This window comes from Plecotus auritus, assembly GCF_963455305.1.
Source record: "Plecotus auritus genome assembly, chromosome: 4".
NCBI classification, from domain to species: domain Eukaryota; kingdom Metazoa; phylum Chordata; class Mammalia; order Chiroptera; family Vespertilionidae; genus Plecotus; species Plecotus auritus.
The window spans coordinates 128483352-128504795 of NC_137775.1; the positions used below are offsets into that span (position 1 = coordinate 128483352).

The 21444-nt window shown below is 38.3% G+C and overlaps 1 protein-coding gene across 4 annotated transcripts in view; it reads left to right on the plus strand.

The window, feature by feature from the left end:
• MKLN1 (muskelin 1) overlaps positions 1-21444 on the plus strand; it is a 223900-nt gene that overhangs the window by 134652 nt on the left and 67804 nt on the right. For all 4 annotated transcript variants that reach the window (XM_080663161.1, XM_080663163.1, XM_080663160.1 and 1 more), the window contains 2 exons: positions 3435-3500; positions 15788-15900. In XM_080663161.1, coding sequence (XP_080519287.1) covers positions 3435-3500; positions 15788-15900 — 179 coding nt within the window. The remainder of the gene's footprint in view (positions 1-3434; positions 3501-15787; positions 15901-21444) is intronic.

Genomic DNA, 21444 nt, shown 5'->3' on the forward strand with positions numbered 1-21444 from the left:
GAATACTATCATAAATTACTTTTATAGAGACACTAAAATTATACGCCATTCTGTTGTAATGCCAAACATGTTTCTGAAAAACCTTAAGTTCTTCAAAATTGCTCACCAGAGCTAATAGGGCTTATGAGAAAAATAGAAATGGGGCATACCATTCTAGATCTACGGAACTTTATAAACAGATACTAATAAAAATGAGAGTAGTAATCCTAATAAAAATAAATAATATTAATACAGTTAAATCTTTGCAGGCACTTCTGTTGAGCATCAAAATGAGTTTGGAGCCTTAAATTCTGGTGCTCATGCTTTCTCCTTATAACTGTAGAACCTAGAGAGCATTTGTTTCTAATAAAGACTGTTTTAATCAAACTTGAAATCTGATTCAGGGTGTAGTCTTCTTCATTAACCTATTTTTTCAGGTGGAGGAAGTTTTTGTCACCCCATCTGCACTCATTACTCTGCCAGATGGTTAGTATAGTAGAAAGTGCAGCAATTCTCTAATGCAACTACTTGCATTAAAGGAAGGCAGTTCTGTCTGGTTGATGTTGCTCAATGGTTGAGTGTCACCCTATGAACCAGGAGGTCATTATTTGATTCCTGGTCAGGGCACATGCTCGGGTTGGAGGCTCGATCCCCATTAGGGGGTGTGCAGGAGGCAGCCAATCAATGGTTCTCTCTCATCTTTCATGTTTCTATCTCTCCGCCCTTCTCTGAAATCAATAAAAATAATTTTTTTAAAAAAAGAAGGAAGGCAGTTCTGTAGATATTCAGCTTTTTCCTGTGATCATCGTATATTGATTGCTAAGGTCTTCTCTTTAATTGTGAGAAAACTTTCTTCTAAAAGTGTTAAACATTAATATACTAAAGAAAATTGCTATGAGCACCCATAATTTCTGCATTATAGGAATATCAATTCTCCTGTTTTTATCAGTCATATATGAGATAATTTTATTCAAAGAAGCAGATTTACAGCAAACATTATAATTGCGTATTTGAAAACTAATGGATTAAATATATAAAGTACAAACATACAATAAATTTATTTCAGTGTTTTCTTAATCTGTTCTTGCAAGTGACATTACTGACTGGGTGAAAAAAGAAGAAAAGGACAAAGCTTCAATGATAATGAATTGCAAAATCTAAACCTAACTATTAGAAAGGAGGAAGAATTTGCAGAGACCTTTTGAATGATTAGCTCTTGAGTACCATAGTAATGAAAAACTTCAGTTTTGCATCTTATTTTTTATATAAGAACTGACTTTTTTTTTTTTTTTTTTTTTTGGTCAGGGTAAGTTAGAATTTATTTTGTCTTTCCATACACAGAAATAAAGGGTTAAGTAGAATTTTAATTCTGTCTCATATAAAAAAAAAAATGCCCAAAAGGTAGTAAATGCATTTTTTTTAATTTATTTAATTCTTTATTTTTTTTAATTATTGTTTTTTATTGTTTAAAGTGTTACATATGTCTCCTTCTTTGGCAACATTCTTTTTTTTATTTTCTTTATTGATTAAGGTATTACATCCTTATCCCCCTTTTGCCCCTCCACCACCCCACTCATGCCCTCACCCGCCCTGGTGTCTGTGTCCATTGGTTATGCTTATATGCATGCATACAAGTCCTTTGGATGATCTCTTCCCCTTACCCCCACCCTCCCCTACCTTCCCTCTGAGGTTTGACGGTCTGATGGATGCTTCTCTGTCTCTGGATCTGTTTTTGTTCGTCAGTTTATGTTGTTCATTATATTCCACAGAAGGGTGAGATCATGTGATATTTATCTTTCTCTGACTGACTTATTTCCCTTAGCGTAATGCTCTCCAGGTCCATCCATGCTGTTGCAAATGACATCTTAGTCTTTTTCATAGTATCCCTGTGAAATTAGTAAAAGTTGCATGTTTCCTATTTTACATAGGCAGAAGCTAATACAAGGAAAGTTATTAGCCAAAGTAATATATTTCCATTAATATGAGAGTTATAAAGAAAACTTTGGGTTCTCTGGTTTATATGTCAAGTAAGATATTAGAATCCTGTAACCTATTGAACCATTGCAATGAAGTTATATCTTCATTTATATAAAATTTTGTATAAAGTAAGATTAGATATAAGTTTAGGAATGGTTTTCTCCTACAGAAGTTTAAAAATTTTTCTGATTATATTGAAACATACCTGTTAAGCTTTGTAATGGAAATAATAAAAGAAAAGCAAATCTTAGTTTTCTCAGTCAGTGCTCATATAAAATAGGTGGTCTTTTATGTGGAAACTATTTTCTGAAATACTGGCACAAAGTTAACACAGTAAGAAAATTATCAAGGGTATAAAACTTGATAAAATCTTAATTTTCAGTTGCTAGTTTTGTGAACTTTAAAACTGTACATTCTACTTATAAGTTGTGCCTGGATTATAGACCTGATATCTAATTCTGTAATTGTTTCCCACCTCACTTTGTCACTTCAGTAGTTTAGAGTTTTCTTGTCTGAGGTTTTTGTGGAATATCCTATATTATTGATGATTTATGACATTGGTCATAAATACATTGAAAATAGCTTCTAATTGCAATAATAGCCAGAAAGCAATTGGAAAAAAGAGCAAGATAATTATTATAAACAATAGGGGCCCAGTGCACGAATTTGTGCATCTTGAAAGGAACTGTGGGCCACAAGGCTGCAGTGGGCACAGGGGTGGGTCTTGGCCCATCCTCCGCACCCCCACCTGGCCCCTCCTGTCATGGCCTCCGGACCCCTGTCTGCCGGCAGCCCTGCTCCCTGCACTGGCCCCACTCGCACCCGTTGACAGCATGGAGCTATTGGGGCCGGCACCAGTAGTGGGTGTGAGTGGCGGCTGCTGCCCCAATCTCCCCTCAGGAGTAGGGGGCGGTGGAGAAGCCCTCAGGGGCGATCAGGCCAGCAGCTGCTGCTTGCACCTGCTGACAGCACCGAGCGATCAGGATGGGCGCCGGGCACCAGCAGCGGGTGCGAGCGGCTGCTCTGGTGCTGGCAATGGGTGCAAGCAGGGCTGGCACTGGCAGCAGGTGCAAGCGCCGGCAGGACCATGGTGCATGGGAGCAAAGAATTTTCAGTAACCACCAGAGGCTTGCCCTGATGACAGCAATCAGCACCCCGCCTTAGTCTGGCGCCCCTGCTTACCTGCTCCACCATCCCGCCGTGCTGACACCCACCATGTTCCCTGCGTGCCCCTAGTGGTCAGCACACATCATAGCAACCGGTTGTTCGGTTGTTCCACCATTCTGTCTATTTGCATATTAGCCTTTTATTATATAGGATAGCTATGTGTCATATTATTTCTTTTGAGTCTTTTTACTTACTGTTAAAAGAATAAGTGTGTGTTATTTTCACTAGTCATTACAAGCTTATGAATAAAGTTACTTTGGGTTTGCGGTTCTGTGTTTTTCCTTTAAAAGAAAATATTATTTCTACTTCAGGTGATGGAGAAGATAACCGACCAGGAATGAGAGGGGGCCATCAGATGGTTATTGATGTTCAAACAGGTGAGGGATACTTGCAAAGGAAAGCAAATTTTAAAATAAATTTATGCATTTTTAAATATCAGGTAAACATGAATTTACATTCCATTCATTCCAAAGGTTAAATGTTAATGCCTATAACCAAGTAGCAAAGAAAATAGGCATTAGCCACAGGCATAATCTAAACTAGGTAGTGACCCAGGAGAGGAGAGGCTGCTGAACAAATGAAATTAAATAACCTAAAAGAAATGTAATGTGTAGCCCTTTATAGCTGTGTGTGTGTGTGGGGGGGGGGTGTGTATTTGTATTTGATTTTCATAGTAAGCTTTGATATATTTCTGGATTTTCAGTGCATTTATATTTTAATGTCATACTATGGGAATTATAGTAATGAAGGGGATGACACAAGATATATTTTAGAGGGAGAGACTATCAAATTAGTCTTGTTGGACTAATTAAGTGTTGTTGGATCCATTAATTGCTAAACACTGTTCACAAGCCTCTGAATCATTTACTTTATTCTTTTTTGCTACCTTTTAAATTTTCTATAATTTGGTATGGAAAATTTTTCTTAGGTTACTGTAGGCGAGGACAGCTTAAATATCATTATATTTAGAGGTTAATGCTAAAATTATAATAGGTTTCAAATTACCACCTTGAAAAGCAAATGCCAAAATTTTAGTTTAATTTGACTTTATTATCTGATATTAAAACTCTTTACTACATAGAGTGCTAATATTCATTCACTCATAGTACTTTAGGAATAAATAAGTTATTATTGTTGACATAAAATAATTAAGAGTAAAAATTATTTCAGTGCAGATAATCTAGGCATTAATGTACATTCACAAATATTTTGTAAATAACGAGAGAATATATTTTATTTAAAATTAACTGCTAAATTCATATAGTAACCTGTGAACTTGTTTACCAGTATTATTAGGTCTCTTTGGAAAAGGTTCATTTCAAGGCCTAGCGATTTGTTTTCCTGATCTTGGTCCCTCTTCTTCCTCCCACAGAAATAGGTTTGACTCAGTTTTAGAATCTTAGGCATCTAGGCTTTTTTTTTTCTACCCAAGTGTCTAGGAAATGTACGTATGCTTATTTCTTAAAGAATCAGATTTATGTACAAATGGTTTTAAATCTAGAACAATTAAATACTTGATGAAAATTTGTGTTTAGATTGTCTCCAGTATATATTTTTTTCAAACTCCTTTGAAAATATAGTGGAATTTATAATGCCTTTGTTATGTCTGGGTGGCAGTTACCTAGTGGTTTAAAATTTTCCACTCTAAAATGGAGTTGCAGAAAATTTTATTCACCAGCATTCCTTTTAGAAATGAATTATTATTTGGAAAGGTGCGTGGGGTACAACCTAAAATGCCTAGGAGAACTGATTATAGAAGGAACTATTCTTTGCAGTACAATGAGAACTTTTAAGACCAGAGAAAGGGGACAAGGAAAAACATAGAGATAAATGGTAGTGGAGCCAGCAAATGGCAGAATGCATACTTTTTGTGACATGAGTCTTCTGTCACCAAAATCTTACAAGTTTTCTCTAATAAAATTGAGTTGGGAATGTGTGTGTGTGTGTGTTGGGGGTTTGGTGGATTAGGGTGGAAGAACTGGTGGTGCAATTAGGTTTGGGGTCTAGTGTGAGGTGGGGCAGGAGCGCAATTTCTGAGAATTTAGTTGTCTGGAAGCAGAGAGAAATGTAAGGAAAGATGCCCTAGAACAATGGTCGACGAACTGCGGCTCGTGAGCCATGGTTTGCCGCTCTGTTGACCAATGAGTTTGCCGACCACTAACCTAGACTCTCGATTCCAATAATTACAGGCCGTTGTTGTTCCTTGTGATTAAGCCCCTATCCCAGAGGTCGGCAAACTTATTAGTTAACAGAGCTACGAACTGCGGCTTGCGAGCCGCAGTTTGCCGACCACTGCCCTAGGACAAGTCAGAGAAAGATTTTTGAACTTTCACAAGACTGCAATTATGGTTTAGGTTAAGTTTAAACAGATGTCTGGGTAATCCAGGAGTCTGTTATGATCAAGAAAAAAAAGTAAAAAAAAAAATTAATACTATTGAAAAATCTAGTAACTTTTATATCTTGGCATTCCCAGTCTTTTCCTAACCATTACTGTCTATATTCCTTTCTGTCACCATTCTGTATCCTATTAGTATTTCAGTGTTTTCTTTTTTGTTTTTTTGTTAATCCTCACCTGAGGATATTTTCCATTGATTTTTAGGGAGAGAAAGGGAGGGAAAGACACACAGAGAGAAATATCAATGTGAGAGAAAGACATTGATTAGTTGTCTTCTGCACCAGGGCCAGGGATTGAGCCTGCAACCGAGGTACATGTTCTTGACTTGAACCAGGCACCCTTCGGTCCGCAGGTTGACTCTCTGTCCACTGAGCCAAACCGGCCAAGGCTTAATCAGGTTGATCTTAATCATCTTCAAAATGATTGTATTTTTTTGTAAATATTTAAAAGAACCTTTTCTATTCCAGTCTTACTTATATAACAACCAAATATAGTGTTTGGGGATTGAGTTTGTAGGAAAGGCGTGTGTGTGTGTGTTAGACATAGGACTTTTGACTTTTTGTTTGATCTTGAATGAGTTATAATAATTTTGATAAAAATAGGAATAATAAATTAAGCTATACTGAAATTATAAGAAATAATGTACTTTATATGTAAAGTATGTATTGTTTATGTAATTTATATGCAGCATATTAATATGCAGTTTATATTGTGGTTTTTGACAGAATCTCACAGTGGAAATATTTTTAAATAATTAAAAAATTTATAAAACAATTTAAAATAACTTGAAAAGCAGTGTTTGCGGGGAGGGAGAATAACTTACCCAGTATTATTTTGGTATATTTGTCTCATCCTATTAATATAAAAGCCTATGTGGTCGTGACACCCTCACGCTATAATGAGCAATCACCAGGAGGCTGCATGTGCAGTGGGCGCACGTGGGTGGGCGGGAGCTTAACACTGTGTGAACGGCGCGGAGGCGGGTGTCGCGGCTTTGCGCGGCAAGGCCGGGCGTCCCGAGGCTCCACGCGGCACGGAGGCAGGTCTTGCGGCTCCGGCCTACTTCTTTGGGGCAATCCGTCGAGGAGACCTGGATGGGTGGGCAGGGCCTACCTCTTTGGTGTGATCGATCACGGGGCTTTCGCACTGTGAGAGGGCACAGGCCAGGCTGGGGGACTTCCCCCCCTCCAGTGCATGAATTTCATGCACTGGGCCTCTATTATATATGTTGTCCTAATTTTAGAAAGTAAGGGAAGCCATATACTTTTAAGATTTTTAGAAAAAAAAAAAATTAAACCCCATTTAGTAATTTAGTTGATAATGTGTAGGTAGGGTTAGTAATGAAGAATGATTTTTCCAAGTAGAGTTTGAAGAACCTGGAAGTTTCATCTTTATGAAGTTGGTACCTAAGGAGTAAAATAGAGTGTAGAGAAGCCCAGTTGTTAATTTAAGTATGCATTCCGTAGGTTTCCAAAATGAAGGCTCTTAATCTGTTGAAGTTATATACAAAAATTTTGTTTGTATGTACATTTTTCTGGGAAGAGAATCCATGAATTCTGATCATCAAAGGGACTTTTGACTCAAAAAATTAAGAACAACTTCACTAGAGTAAAACTTCGTAATCTTTTTAAAGTGGCTTCGTAGTGTTTCATATATGTTGTTTTCTTAAATATTAAATACTTAATAATACCTAAATTTTATTTCTTTTTTAGTCTATAGGTTTTTTTTTTCCATTTTGCTGCAGCTCTAAGAATAGAGTTACCATTTTTAAAGGTACATGATGATGAAGAAAAAAATTAAAAAATAAAAAAGTACATGATGACATAAATGTTACTATTTAATTTTCAAACCTTCCTTCCTTCCTAAGTGAATTCTATCATTTATACCATGATAGAGAAGGAATTTAGTATTTTGTTCTACTGGATGTATATGTCAGTTTCATTTATTATAATCTCTGTAGCTGGTACCTCTCTACTTATTAGATGCTTCTACTCTGAATTGGGTTTCCACTCTGAGGAAATTAGGTGAATAAAAAGAGAGAAAAGGCATGTCTTTTTTTTTCAGGGTTCAAGTCTGTTCAGATGAAAATTTAACTGTTCATTCTACCAGGAAGTTCTTTGTTATGTAACTTGCACTAAATTTTGAGAACCTGTAATGCCTGCCTTTTTCCCTCTGTCAATCAGAATAGATAGTAAGACCCAGGCAAAACCCCAGTATTTGATATCTACAAAAGAAGTTTGAGGGGGTGATGCTTGTCACTTGGAAGAGCCTTTCTATGGAAAGCTGTACCTTTGACTATTCTATATTAATTCTGTGCAAGTGCCTTTTTTTTTTTTTTTTTTTTTGCACTCAGTGCCACATAATTGATTTTTCTAATGTTCCTTAAAGAAACCTTTGAAGGAAGTAGGTGAACATGGGTTTTTGTTGTGAATTACAAATATATTCAGATGGCTATAGATCTGTAGCTATATATACACTGAGTGGCCAGATTATTATGATCTCTGAACGCATAATAATCTGGTCACTCAGTGTACTTCTCTTGAGTACCTCATTTATTTGATATCAAAGATACTAGAAATCGTGCACCTGATCAGTTTTCCCCTTTGCACTGGCTGATAGAAAGCTCAGGGCAAATAGGTGGTTGATCTCCAGCAAAAGTCTAGAATACTTTTGGTACCCATTTGAGATACAAATATACTGAGTGGCCAGATTATTATGCGTTCAGAGATCATAATAATTTGGCCACTCAGTGTATACTGTTATCACAAAGGAGTTCTGAAATATAACCTTAATTAAGAATACAATGTATATTGTCATAGGCAGAAAATACAACCTTTTAGCTGGGAAAATAACTGTGTTGAATTTGCTAAAAAGATCAGTGTTATCTAGATAGGTTTTAAATCATAACTTTCTGTTTTAAAAAGGGAGGTGGATGAATCCAGTTGATAATCTGCTGGATCCTGAGAGTTCAAGGAAATGACTGAAGCTTATAAAACATCTTTCCCCTTCTTTTTTATTGCTCTCTTCAAATTTTCTCATGTCCATTTAAGGTCTTCCTAATTGTATTTTTAGAAGGATTAAACTTTTAAACTAAATATTCTGACAATGTTTAATTTATCTTGAGTATAAATTTGTATTTCGTAAAATTGCATTTTCCACTTCATTTTTTCCCCTTTCGGTGTCTATATTAAACTAAGAATTAAGATAACCTCCTTCACTAGCCTGTTAACACTTCTACTTCTTCTGTTTGACACAAGAATTTTATCTTAAGATTGGGCTCATGCTGTGTTAGTGCGATAGCGTATGTATTCTATACTGTTTCAAACTGGAAAAATGAATTTAACTACAAAAATAGTGTGCCATCTTGTGGAGGATAATGCAATCAGCACAGTCAGTTTTACCATTAAAAATCAGAATAGGATAGATAATTGCATTCAGGTTCTTAAAATAAAAAGCCTGCTTTGTGAAAAATGGTGGGAAGACACTGATGTGTTAACATATCTACCTTGTTTTTAGTGTACATAAGATATGTAGTTTGGTACTACTGGCACTAAGTAGCTGTAGGGTTTATTCAGTACTGCTACCAAAAAGACCTGTACCAAAGAATATGGTTGAATTTTAGTTTTATGGCCTAAGTAATGAGAGATTTATTGATTGGTTGATGATTGATTCATTTATAGTCTCTTAGAATGAAATTGGTTTAAAATTTTGAACATACGCTATTATTGGTCAATTTAATTCCAATTCCTTTCTTTTATTGGCTCCTCCTTTTCAGTCAGTCTTATATGCTGCAATATGCTATCTTATATGCTGCAAGTTGCTAAGTCTGCCTAAAATCTTCTGTAGCTACTCCAAAGTCTGTGGCGTCAAGTTCTTAGTTTCTATATTTTCATTTAAACCCTTCCATTCCATGTTCTGGCCACTGCCTGTCTTTTTACCCTCATTACCTTCTGTGTTCTTCTTTTAAATTGAACAGTGCATTTATTCATTGCACAGTTTTTACCACTTTGCATGCATTAATTAAGTCACAGTTGCTTTATGAGATAGGCACTGGGTGCCATTTTAGAGATGAGGAAATCAGTGGTTAAGGAACTTGATGATGGGGATCACACAGCTGTGGTGGTAGAGCTACAATTCTGTTCGAGACCTGTGTGACTTAAGAGTCCATGTCTTTTAAAACACTTTTTGTGTTTTTCTGTCTTTACCTTTATTTTTACTCTGCTGAAATGTCCTCTTTTTGTCCCGCATTCTGTCAACAAAGCCACCTTGTGATGCAAATACCACTGTTACCATGAAACCTTTCTGATGACACTTATCTACCCTGCAATCATGGTGATTTATGTACTTGTTTTAAAAATATGTTTTTATTGATTTTTTTTAGAGTGAGAGAAAGGGCGAGGGAGAGGGAACAAGATAAACATTGATGTGAGAGGGAAACATTGATTCGTTGCCTCCCGCACTTGCCTCAACTGAGAATTGAACGAGCAACCTGGGTATGCACCCTGACCAGGAATTGAACTGGCAACCTTTCAGTGCATTGGATGACGCTCAGTCAATTGAACCACACCAGGCAGGGCGATATACTTGTTTTATATTGTTGATTTGAGTGTAAGCTCCTTGAGGATAGGGACTCTTTTTTTATTGTTTTTTTTTTTTTATATATATTTTATTGATATTTCACAGAGAGGAAGGGAGAGGGATAGAGAGCTAGAAACATCGATGAGAGAGAAACATCGATCAGCTGCCTCCTGCACACCTCCCACTGAGGATGTGCCCGCAACCAAGGTACATGCCCTTGACCGGAATCGAACCCGGGACCTTTCAGTCCGCAGGCCGACACTCTATCCACTGAGCCAAACCGGTTTCGGCAGGGACTCTTTTTTTAAAAAAATCTTTATTGTTGATAGTATTACAGATGTCCCTCTTTTGTCCCCCATTGCTCCCCTCCACCTGGTTCCCACCCCATCTCAGGCCTTCATCACCCTATTTTCTGCATCCATAGGTAATGCGTATATGCATATAAGATCTTTGGTTAATCTCTTCTCGCCTCTCTCCCCCACCCCTGCCTCCTTCCCTCTGGGATTCATTAGTCTGTTCCATGTTTCCATGCCTCTGATTCTATTTTATTCATTAGTTTGTTTTGTCTATTATAGTGCTTGTTTATTTTGTTTTTTAGATTCAACTGTTGATAGATATGCATTTATTGCTATTTTATTAATATGTTTTATTTATATTTTTCTTCTTAAAGAAGACCCTTTAACATCTCATATAATACTGATTTGGTGGTGATAAACTCCTTTATTTTTTCTTGTTTGGGAAGCACTTTATCATTGATTTAATTCTTGGAATCCTCTATTCTACTGCCTATTCCCTGTATTCTTACAATTCTAAATGATAGCTTTGCTGGGTAGCGTAATCTTGGTTGTAGGTCCTTGTTTTTCATTATTTTGAATATTTCTTGCCATTCCCTTCTGGCCTGGAACGTTTCTGTTGAGAAATCAGCTGACAGTCATATGGGCACTCCCTTGTAGGTAACTAACTGCTTTTCTCTTGCTGCTTTTAAAGTTCTCTGTCTTTAATCCTTGGCATTTTAATTATGATGCATGGGCCTCTTTGGGTTCCTCTTGTTTGGGACTCTCTGGGCTTCCTGGTCTGTTTCTTTCACCAGGTAGGGGAAGTTTTCTGTCATCATTTCTTTAAATAGCTTTTCCATATCTTGTTTTCTCTCTTCTACTTCTGGCATCCCCATAATGTGAATGTTGGTATGCTTGAAGTTGTCCCAGAGGCTCCTTACTGTCTTCATATTTTTGAGTTATTTTTTATTTCATTTTGTTCTTCTGATTGGGTTATTTTTGAGTTATTTTTATTTCATTTTGTTCTTCCTCATATTCCAAATTGTTGACTTAATTCTTGGAATCCTCTATTCTACTGTTGATTCCCTGTAAATTATTATTTATTTCAGTTAGTGTATGCTTAATTTCTGACTGGTCCTTTTTCATGTTAACATTCTCAGTAAGATCCTCGAAAGTCTCACTAAGTCCCTTGATGCGCTCATTAAGTCCCTTGAAGCTCTCATTAAGATCCTTGAAGCTCTCATTAACATCCTTGAGTAACCGTATAACCATTGTTTTGAACTCTATATCCAGCATTTTGCTTGCTTTCATTTCTTTCATTTGTAACATGTTTCTTTGTCTCTGCATTTTGGTTGTTTCCCTGTGCTTATTTCTATGTATTAGGTAGAGCTGTTATGTCTCCTGGAATTGGTAGAGTGGCCTTTGTATTAGGGGTTACGTAGGGCCAGGTGGCTCAGTCTCCCAAGTAACCTGAGCTGGGGACTCTAGGTGTGTCCCTGTGTGGGTTGTGTGTACAGTCTTGTTATAGTTGAGCCTTGATTGCCATTGGCGTCACTGGGAGGAGTTGGCTGTGAGGACCAGCTGTGTCTACAGTGAAAAAGCTGCTGTGCAGGAGACACGCCTATGGAGCAGGACTTGCTTCATTGGGGCTTTGGTGCTCACTGAGTCTGCCCCTAGAGCGTGTTCCTTGTGGATGCATAGACTTGTAATATGGTATGGTCTGAAGCTGTCCATCGGGTGCACTGGCTCTGAGACCTCCCAGGAGGTGCAAAGTCAGGCACTGCCTAGGGCCACTGGCAGGAGCTACAGTGAGATCTGCAGATGGCTATGACTTGTATGGGCTAAGAAGTGCCTGGGTGAGGCCCAGCTATGAAGCAAGGCGTTCTGGTGTTAGTGCTGGGTCTTGGGCTTTTTATTAATTGGTTTGGGGCATGGTGATGCCAACTGCTGCTTGTTTAAGAGTTTTTAACAATGTCTTAAGCCTGAGCCAGGACAGACCATATATGGAAAAGCAATTGCAAACAACTTGGATGGGGCTGCAAATTGGATTGGGTGGGGTCTCAGGGAATCACCAGGGTGGAGAGAACAGTGTGGGCCAAGCTGATGGAAACTCAGATATGACTGCCAGTTTTGCGATGGGGGGAGGTCCCACAGGAACATGACCCCTAGGAGCACCCCTGTGGGAGAAAGCTGCACCCAAGTTCCTGTTCCTATGCCAATTCCTCCCCGTATGTCCCTGGATTCCCCCAAAGCTTCTGCCCTGTACTGGAGCTCAGAGGAAGCGAGACCATGTAAATTCTTGTGTGGGCCCTTTAAGAGGAAAACCTGGGTATCCAGCAGCCTCCATGTCACTCAGCCACAATCCCTGCTGGTTTTTACAGCCTGAAGTTATAGGGACTTCTCTTCCCAGCTCTGGAACCCTGGGCTGGGGGTCTGGTGTGCGGCTGGGACCCCCGCTTCCTTGGAGATATCCCTCCCAGTTAAAAAAACGCAACATGTGAGTGTTGGACCAGCTCAGTCTATGCCTCCGCTCCTCCTACCAGTCTCAATGTGCTTTCTTCTTTGCTTCTCTAATTGTAGGACTTCCATTCAGCTAGATTTCAGGTGGTTCTGAATGATGGTTGTTCTGTATTATAGTTATAATTTTGATGTGATTGTGGGAGGCGGTGAGTACAGGTGTTTACCTAAACCGCCATCTTAGTTCCTTCCCTTGTCTTTTTTTTTTTTTTTTTAATCTCTAATGTGCCTTGCCAATTCAGATTAGTATTCAAAAAATATTGACCATACATGCCTCTGAGTGCTGGAAGAAATGGGTAACTTCTATAGCCTGTTCTCCTTTAAGAAAAAATAAAAAGAGAGGGCTGCTGCTTGAGGAGGATTATACTGTCCCATGGATATACATGAATTGTTATATAATCTTTAAGCTTGAGAATGGACATTCAGTAAACCAAACTACTATCCTGTTGCAAATAATGTTTTTTTCTACTTTCTTAACTTCTCACTACAGTTCTCTCCAATTATTTCTATACTCTTTAAAAGTTCCTTACATTATTTATCCATTAAATAATACTTTTGCTGCCATTTGTTTCTAGATAATATCTCATCTCTGAATGATTTGAATTAAATAATTAGATGATTTAATTAAAATTTTGTTATGCATTTCATTCAGGTATGTCAAAAGGTCCTATTTCTCTCTGATTTATTCAATTTTACTATTAAACTTCAACTGGGACCACAAAGTATTCATGGACAAGAATGACATCTTGGATTAATTCCATTGGGATGCTTGCTCTGTGCCAGATTTTATTTTGCTCAGCTATCAATGAGGCTGTTGTGGAAATGTGGGTTTTCTTTGCTGTGAGAATTTATGCGTACAAAGAGATCTGCTTTCAGAAAGAACATTGAGAACCCAGAGTCCAAGAGGAAGGGTTATTAAAGTTAATGAACCAGGATAACCTTATCCAGAGGGTGCCCAGAAACATTATAAAACAAAAGGTCAATTGCTATTGCTATTTTAGTTATAAACCCCCGCCCTCTCTAGGCTTCAGAGTTTAACAGGGTTAACTGCCTTTACAGTGAGGCCTTGGCAAATAATATTTAAGCCAGATGAAAATTTTTTAATTTTTTTCCTGTAAAATTCTATGTATCTGGGCAGTATTGTGTGCCATTTCAGAAACAGAATGTTACTTAACTAATGAGAGTGGATTGTTTTGTAGTTCTGATACAGTAGTTCACATTTGTACAGAGCCAAAGTGTTCTAGGTACTGAGTTAGACATGGAATCAGACGCAAGTATTTTTTATTTCTGTGCGTTGTAAAGCTAGAAATGCTGTTCATACTTGACAGCCTTCAGAATGTTTTCATGAACTTGTATCTGAAGAACTTCACAACACTGGGAGTTTTGTAAATAAGAAAACTAACAACCAGTGAGGTTAAGTGACCTGTCACTGAGTTAGCACTAGAACTCAGTCCTGTTCCAGTGGTCTATTCTTATCCAGAGTATTGTTTTGATTTCCCAAAATTCTTGGGGCGTAGAATGGGATGTTTCACTTAGAAAGTTTACTTAGAGTTTGAAATTATATGACAAAATTGCAAAAACCTCTTAGAAGACAGCCCAACTCTATGAATGGCAAGACACTTCTTAAAGGGTATGACAGTATTTCCAAGTGTACTTTGAATTATAACCCTTTATGGTGGGGCATAACTTTGATGACAGTCTCTTCATATATAGGACTAGGGCAGTGGTCGGCAAACTCAGTCAACAGAGCCAAATATCAACAGTACAACAATTGAAATTTCTTTTGAGAGCCAAATTTTTTAAACTTCTTCTAACGCCACTTCTTCAAAATAGACTCGCCCAGGCCGTGGTATTTTGTGGAAGAGCCACACTCAAGGGGCCAAAGAGCCGCATGTGGCTCGCGAGCCGCAGTTTGCCGACCATGGGAGTAGGGCATGTTAGTTAGAGAGTAGATGGCTTTATAGTTTTCCTGTGATGTCTAATTAAATTTATAAAAAATAATTGTTGGGATTGTATAACTGGTAGACATAAGACATTTATTTACAAAGGGGGGAAGTATTTGAAGAAAAGGCACTTATTATACAAAGAAGAATGGTATGATACACATTGTTATGTGTAAAGATTTTCACATTTTACTGAACAAGAGATCAAGTTTTCTCACAGGGATAAAGTCTATGGATATAGTAGATATTTCAGAATTAGAAGATGCCAAATTCTCACGATACCTACAAATGACTGAAAGGTTGACTTATAAGGAGTAAAAGCTACCACAGTATATATGGAAAAATTTCCCATGGGAATACCGAAGCCATATGCATCACTTTATTCTTAAGATATCTAACTCTAACTTACAGCTAATTATTGTTTTTGGTGTTGCATTAGAGAGAAAACAGTTATAATGTGATTTTTTTTTCCAGAAATAGCTAGATGTCTATGTTATATTTTACATTATGTATTTCTTGGGTATTTTTTTCTTTCTCTTTTTTCTCTTTGCAGTCTGAAGCTGCATTATTAAGAAGATGGGAAATGTAAATTTTTCGTGGCCTAACACAGAAACTCCTATACTGGCTGAATATCAGATTCACCCTGGATACTTTAAAAATATAGACTCTTTTTTACCTACTAAATACCTATGGAAGCAGAATCTTCTGGAATTCCTCCCCATTGTCTGTATTTTTATAAATCTCTCAATGTAGTGGTTCTACAGCAGCCTTTCCACTCATGTTTAGGAAATACTAGTCTAGAAATATTTTTGGAATGCTACCAGTTTAAAATTTTTAAGTTTATTTAGATGTACCTTTTTAAATGGTTTTAGAGACAACTGGCTAGGTCTGGATGCCTAGACTTAAATTTTGTCCTTAAGTTTATCTTTTTACGCATATTTTTCTAATTTTCATAGAGACCGTTTATTTGTTTGGTGGCTGGGATGGAACACAAGATCTTGCTGACTTCTGGGCGTACAGTGTGAAGGAGAACCAGTGGACATGTATCTCTAGAGACACTGAGAAAGAGGCAAGTTCTCACACTTTTCATCTATCGGTATTGCAGTAGGGGTGTGGGTTTACACTTCTTTTTTCTGGATAATTTCTATTCTAATATATATCAGCAGTGATAGCAGAAGAATTTGTGGTGAACAAGTTTGGCTTAAGTACTTTTACATTCCAGCTTCTATACATGCTTCTTCAATTACTTGTACATGAACAAATCTATTTTACAGAATTAAATAGCAGTGGTTATCTGATACTAGAGGCACGGTGCATGAGTTCATGCACGGGTGGGGTCTCTTGGCCTGGCCAGCAGTCGGGGCCGTCTTGCCCAGGCTTGGGGGGAGGGACCGCGGAACATGGCCCGGCCGGCCCCGATCAGAGCTGGCCGGCTGCAGGGAGAGACTGCAAGAGGTTGGCCAGCCAGGGGGAGGGACCATGGGAGGTTGGCCAGCCACTGGAGGTTGGCCAGCCACTGGAGGTTGGCAGTGGGAATGCACTGACCACCAGGGGTTAGCTCCTGTGTTGGGCGTCTGCCCCCTGGTGGTCATTGCACGTCAAAGCGACCAGTCGTTCGGTCGCTCAGGCTTTTATATATATATATATCATTTAGTTTTTACTACTTTCCTGGGAATGTAACTGTAACTATCTTGTTTTTTTAAGTTCCTGTCACCTCTACTCTTATTTCAAGCATTCATCATATTTTGAGTTCTTCTGGAAAATTGTGCTTTGGATGTCTTCACTATCTCACTATTTTGGCCCCTTACTATTTAACAACATATCAGTTTTATGAATGAAACATTTTATTTTTACCTAAAATTGTATGTATGTATTTGTGCTTCTTGATACATGTATCCATCAAGCATTTCGGTAGTGAATAAGATGGCTTGATTTGTGGCTTTGAATTAAGTAAGTACATAATTATACACTGGTATAAAGTAAAAATTAATTCTGTTTTTTTTTTCCCCAAATCTTTTTTTTTAATGTTTTTATTTATTTTAGAGAGAGGGAAAAAGAGAGGGATAGAGAGATAGAAGCATCGATGAAAGAGAAACATCCATCTGCTACCTTCTGCATGCCCCTTACTGGGGATTGAGCCCACAACCCAGGCATGTGCCCTGACCAGGAATCTTATCTGGTGACCACTTGGATTATGGATCAACGCTCAACCACTGAGCCAGCCTTGCTGGGCCCAAATCTTTATAGAACGTTTCATTGTATCCTATGTCTAAGATGTTTCAGATTACGAGGTTAGATATAAACTGTAACAAAACAGTAGGAGCTGCAAGTGAAAAGTGGGAGAAAAAGACCTAATTTAAAACCCACTGAGTTTCATCTAGGGAGGCCATTTCAAAAAAGATCTGATGCTGTGTCTTTAATCCCAGGACACTGGATTCTTGCATACTCATGTATTCCCTGGGTTAATAATTTAATTAATCATTCTTATCTTTCCAAAGGTATTTTAAAATTCAGATTTCTATTTATTATTTCAGTAAAAGTATGTAAAAATGGCCTTTGTTTTTAATATTAAAGTACCATTTTCTGAAATGATATTTCTATCCTCAACAAAAATAAAGACACCTAAAAAAATACCTAACTTTCTTCTCTTCAACTATTTTATTATTTTAAATTTATCTTTATTGTTGAAAATATTACAGATGTCCCCCTTCCCCCCCACCCACTAACCCCCTCCACTCCACACCTGCCCCTCCCAGGCCTTTATCACACTATTGTCTGTGACCATGGGCTATGAATATCCTATATAATAAAACCTTATATGCCAATCAACCAAACATCGGAACAACTGGTCACTATGATGCACACTGACCACCAGGGGGCAGACGCTCAACCCAGGAGCTGCCCACAGGCCCCAGGCCAGTCAAGGCTGGTGCAAGTGGGGGACCCCAATTACCCCGCCAGTCACCCCGCAGAGGGAGGTGACCTGCAATGGTGGGTGGTGGGGCCAGTGAGTGGGCAGCGCCAGGCCGACCAAAGCAGGTGCCAGCGGGCCCCCCACCCCCACCGCATCGCCCTGCAGATTGGCCCTGATCACCAGTCAGGCCTAGGGATCCTACCCGTGAACGAATTTCATGCACTGGGCCTCTAGTATATGCATATAAATTCTCTGGTTAATCTCTCCCCTCCCGCCCCACTTCCTTCTGAGATTCATCAGTCTGTTCTATGTTTCTAAGTCTCTGGATCTATTTTGTTCATCACTTTATTTTGTTCATTAGATTCCACATATGAGTGAGATCATGTGATACTTATCTTTCTCTGACTGGCTTATTTCACTTAGCGTAATATTCTCCAGGTCACTCCATGCTGTCTTAAAGGGTAAGAGAGCTTTTTTTTTTTACAGCTGCATGGTATTCCATGGTGAAATGTACAACAGCTTTATTATCCACTCGTCTACTGATGGGCACTTGGGCTATTTCTAGATCTTAGGTATTATAAATTGCGCTGCTATGAACATAGGGGTGCATATATTCTTTCTGATTGGTGTTTTGCGTTTTTTAGGATATATTCCCAGAAGTGAGATAACTGGGTCAAATGGGAGTTCCATTTTTAATTTTTTGAGGAAACTCTATACTCTTCCACAGTGGTTGCACCAATCTGCATTCCCACAAGCAGTATATTAGGGTTCCCTTTTCTCCACATCCTCGCCAGCACTTGTCATTTGTTGGTTTGTTGATGATAGCCATTCTGACAAGTGTTAGGTGGATACCTCATTGCTGTTTTAATTTATATCTCTCAGATTATTAGTGACTTTGAGCATTTTTCCATATGTCTCTTGGCCTGCTGTATGTCCACTTTGGAGAAGTGTCTATTTAGGTCCTTTACCCATTTTTTAATTGGGTTGTTTGTCTTCCTTTTCTTAATTGTATGAGTTCCTTATAAATTTTGGAAATTAACCCCATATCAAATGTATCATTGCCAAATATGTTCTCCCGTGCAGTGGACTCCCTTTTCATTTTGTTGATAGCTGCTTTTGCTTTGCAGAAGCTTTTTTTTTTCTTTTGATGGAGTCCCATTTGTTTATTTTCTCCTTAGTTTCCCTTGCCCTAGGAGATGTATCGGTAAACATACTGCTACGAGAGATGTCTGGGATTTTCCTTCCTATGGTTTCTTCTAAGATTTTTATCTTCAACTATTTTAAATGTAGGTTGATTGCATTTGTAATTACTCTTGCAATAAACCTAGAATTTATCCAGAAAATCTCCTTCTTATTCATAGAGTGCATCTAATTAATGCCTAAGTTTCAGCACTTCTAACACCCAGTATGACATTTCACATGTCTTTTCCTGTCTTCTTGGCATTAATTCCAACTTTATAGTTTCTTTCTTAAAATTTTTACCTCTGTTGTTGACTCCAGATCTATTTTCCATTTATTAGCACAGCTTTTAGAAAGCATATTGGGTCATGTGACACCTGCTCAAACCCCATGGTTAGCTTCAATCCATTTCAGTTATCTATTGTATTCTATTTCATTTTGAACTTAACAAAACTTCAGTGGCAAATAATAATACGCATTATTTTACTCAAAAGTTTACAGATTGGTTGGGTCATTGTTTTGGTTTTGGCTGGGCTCACTAATGTGTCGGGACTCAGCTGGCTGTCAGCTAGTGCAGGATAGCTTCAGCTGGGACAATTTGGCTCTGTTCTAAGTGGTTGCTTACCTTCCTGTTGGCTAGCTGGGGACTTGTTCTCATGTCTGGGGTAGGGCTGCAAGAGGAATGAGGTGGACATGAGTATGCCACCAAATTTACTATTGTTCCATTGGCCAAAGAAAGTCATGTGACCAAGTCCGGTGTCACTGTGTGGTGAGGGGTACTGTCAAAGGGTATAGATACAAGGAAGTTAGAATAACAACAGCAGTAATCAGAATGATAAAGCAATTTATCTACCTAGCTTTTGTTTGTGGGTTTTTTTGTTGTTGTTTGTTTGTTTGTTTGTTTAGAGTAAAAACTTCAAATTTCTCATCAGGATTTGTTCACCATTTCTAGCCTCATCTCCTGACTTTGTATGCTAGCCATATCTATAGTTGCTGGAATTATTTGACTTTCTCATCTGTATCCTTTGGCAATAGTTTTTTCCCTGTTTGGAATTAACAGAGGGTTGTCCTCCCATGCACCCTGCTTCCTCTGTGTAGTGTCCGTGTCTTCTCCATGCAGAATTAGTAGCTTTTTTTTTCTTTTTTATGTGCCCATTTAATGCCTTATATTCCTTGAATGGGTTATTGTAATGATTGGTTTGCATTCCTGTGTTCCTACGCAGACTCTGAATTCCTTAAGGCATAAATGATATACTTACTCTTCAGTGAATAATTAGGTGATATTAATTAAATGAAAAGTTAATACTGGGGGCGATCAGGCTGGCACGCAGAGGCAGTGAGGGGCAATCAGGCCAGTGGGGGCGGGGCAGTTTGGGGTGATCAGGCAGGCAGGCAGGCAGGTGAGCAATTAGGAGCCAGCGGTCCAGAATTGTGAGAGGGATGTCCAACTGCCAGGTTAGGCCCGGTCCCCAGGATCAGGCCTAAACCAGCAGTCGGACATCCCCCAATGGGTCCCGGATTGGAGAGGGTGCAGGCTGGGCTGAGGAGACACCCCCCCTCCGTGCACGAATTTCATGCACCGGGCCTCTAGTTATGAAAATAACATTGATTTTGTGGACTCCCTGAAGTGTTTTTGAAGACTTCAGACTGCACTGAGAATAGCTGCTTTAATGTAATCCACAATCCCTATTCAGAGGTAGATAATCATCCCAATAATTTCTTAGTAATGTCCTCTTAGGTGTTCCACTGTCAGCCTAACCCCTATCCCTGACTTAGGACTCTGTTCATGATCATGCATTGCATTTCAACGTCATGTTTTTTTAGTCACCTTCAGTCTGGAATAGTTCCTTAACCTTTTCTTGACTTTGACATTTTTGGAATACAAAGAAGTTATTTTGTAGACTGTCCCTCAATTGGGTTTGTCTATTTCCTTAAGATTGCATTTAGGTTAGGCATCTTTAGCAGGAATACCATGTAGATGACATGACATTGGGTCTTCCTTATTGTATTTTACCATAGATTTGTCTGATACTAGCTTTGATCAGTTGGTCAAGGAAGGTGCCCTCCAGACTTTCCCATTCTGTAATTAATAAATAAATTTCGAGATTATGAAAATATCCTGTTACTCATCAAACTTTTATCCTTTTAGCATCCATTGATGAAACTGTTGAAGCTTTCCCAAAGTAGTTGTACCATTTTATATTCTTGCCAAAAATATTTGAGAGTTGTTGTTGCTCCCTATCTTCATCCCCATTGATCTTTGTCAAAATCAATTGGTCATACAAGTATATGTCTCTTTTTGGACACTCTATTCTGCTCCATTATCTTTTGGTCTGTTCATATATCAATATGGTACTCCTTAAGGTCAGGTAATGTAGAACCTCTTTATTCTTTTTTTTAAATTATTCAGATTCTTCTAGGTCCTTCACATTTGCATATAAATTTTAGAATATTGTCCATTTTTAAAACTGTTGGGATTGCCGAAACCGGTTTGGCTCAGTGGTAGAGCGTCGGCCTGCG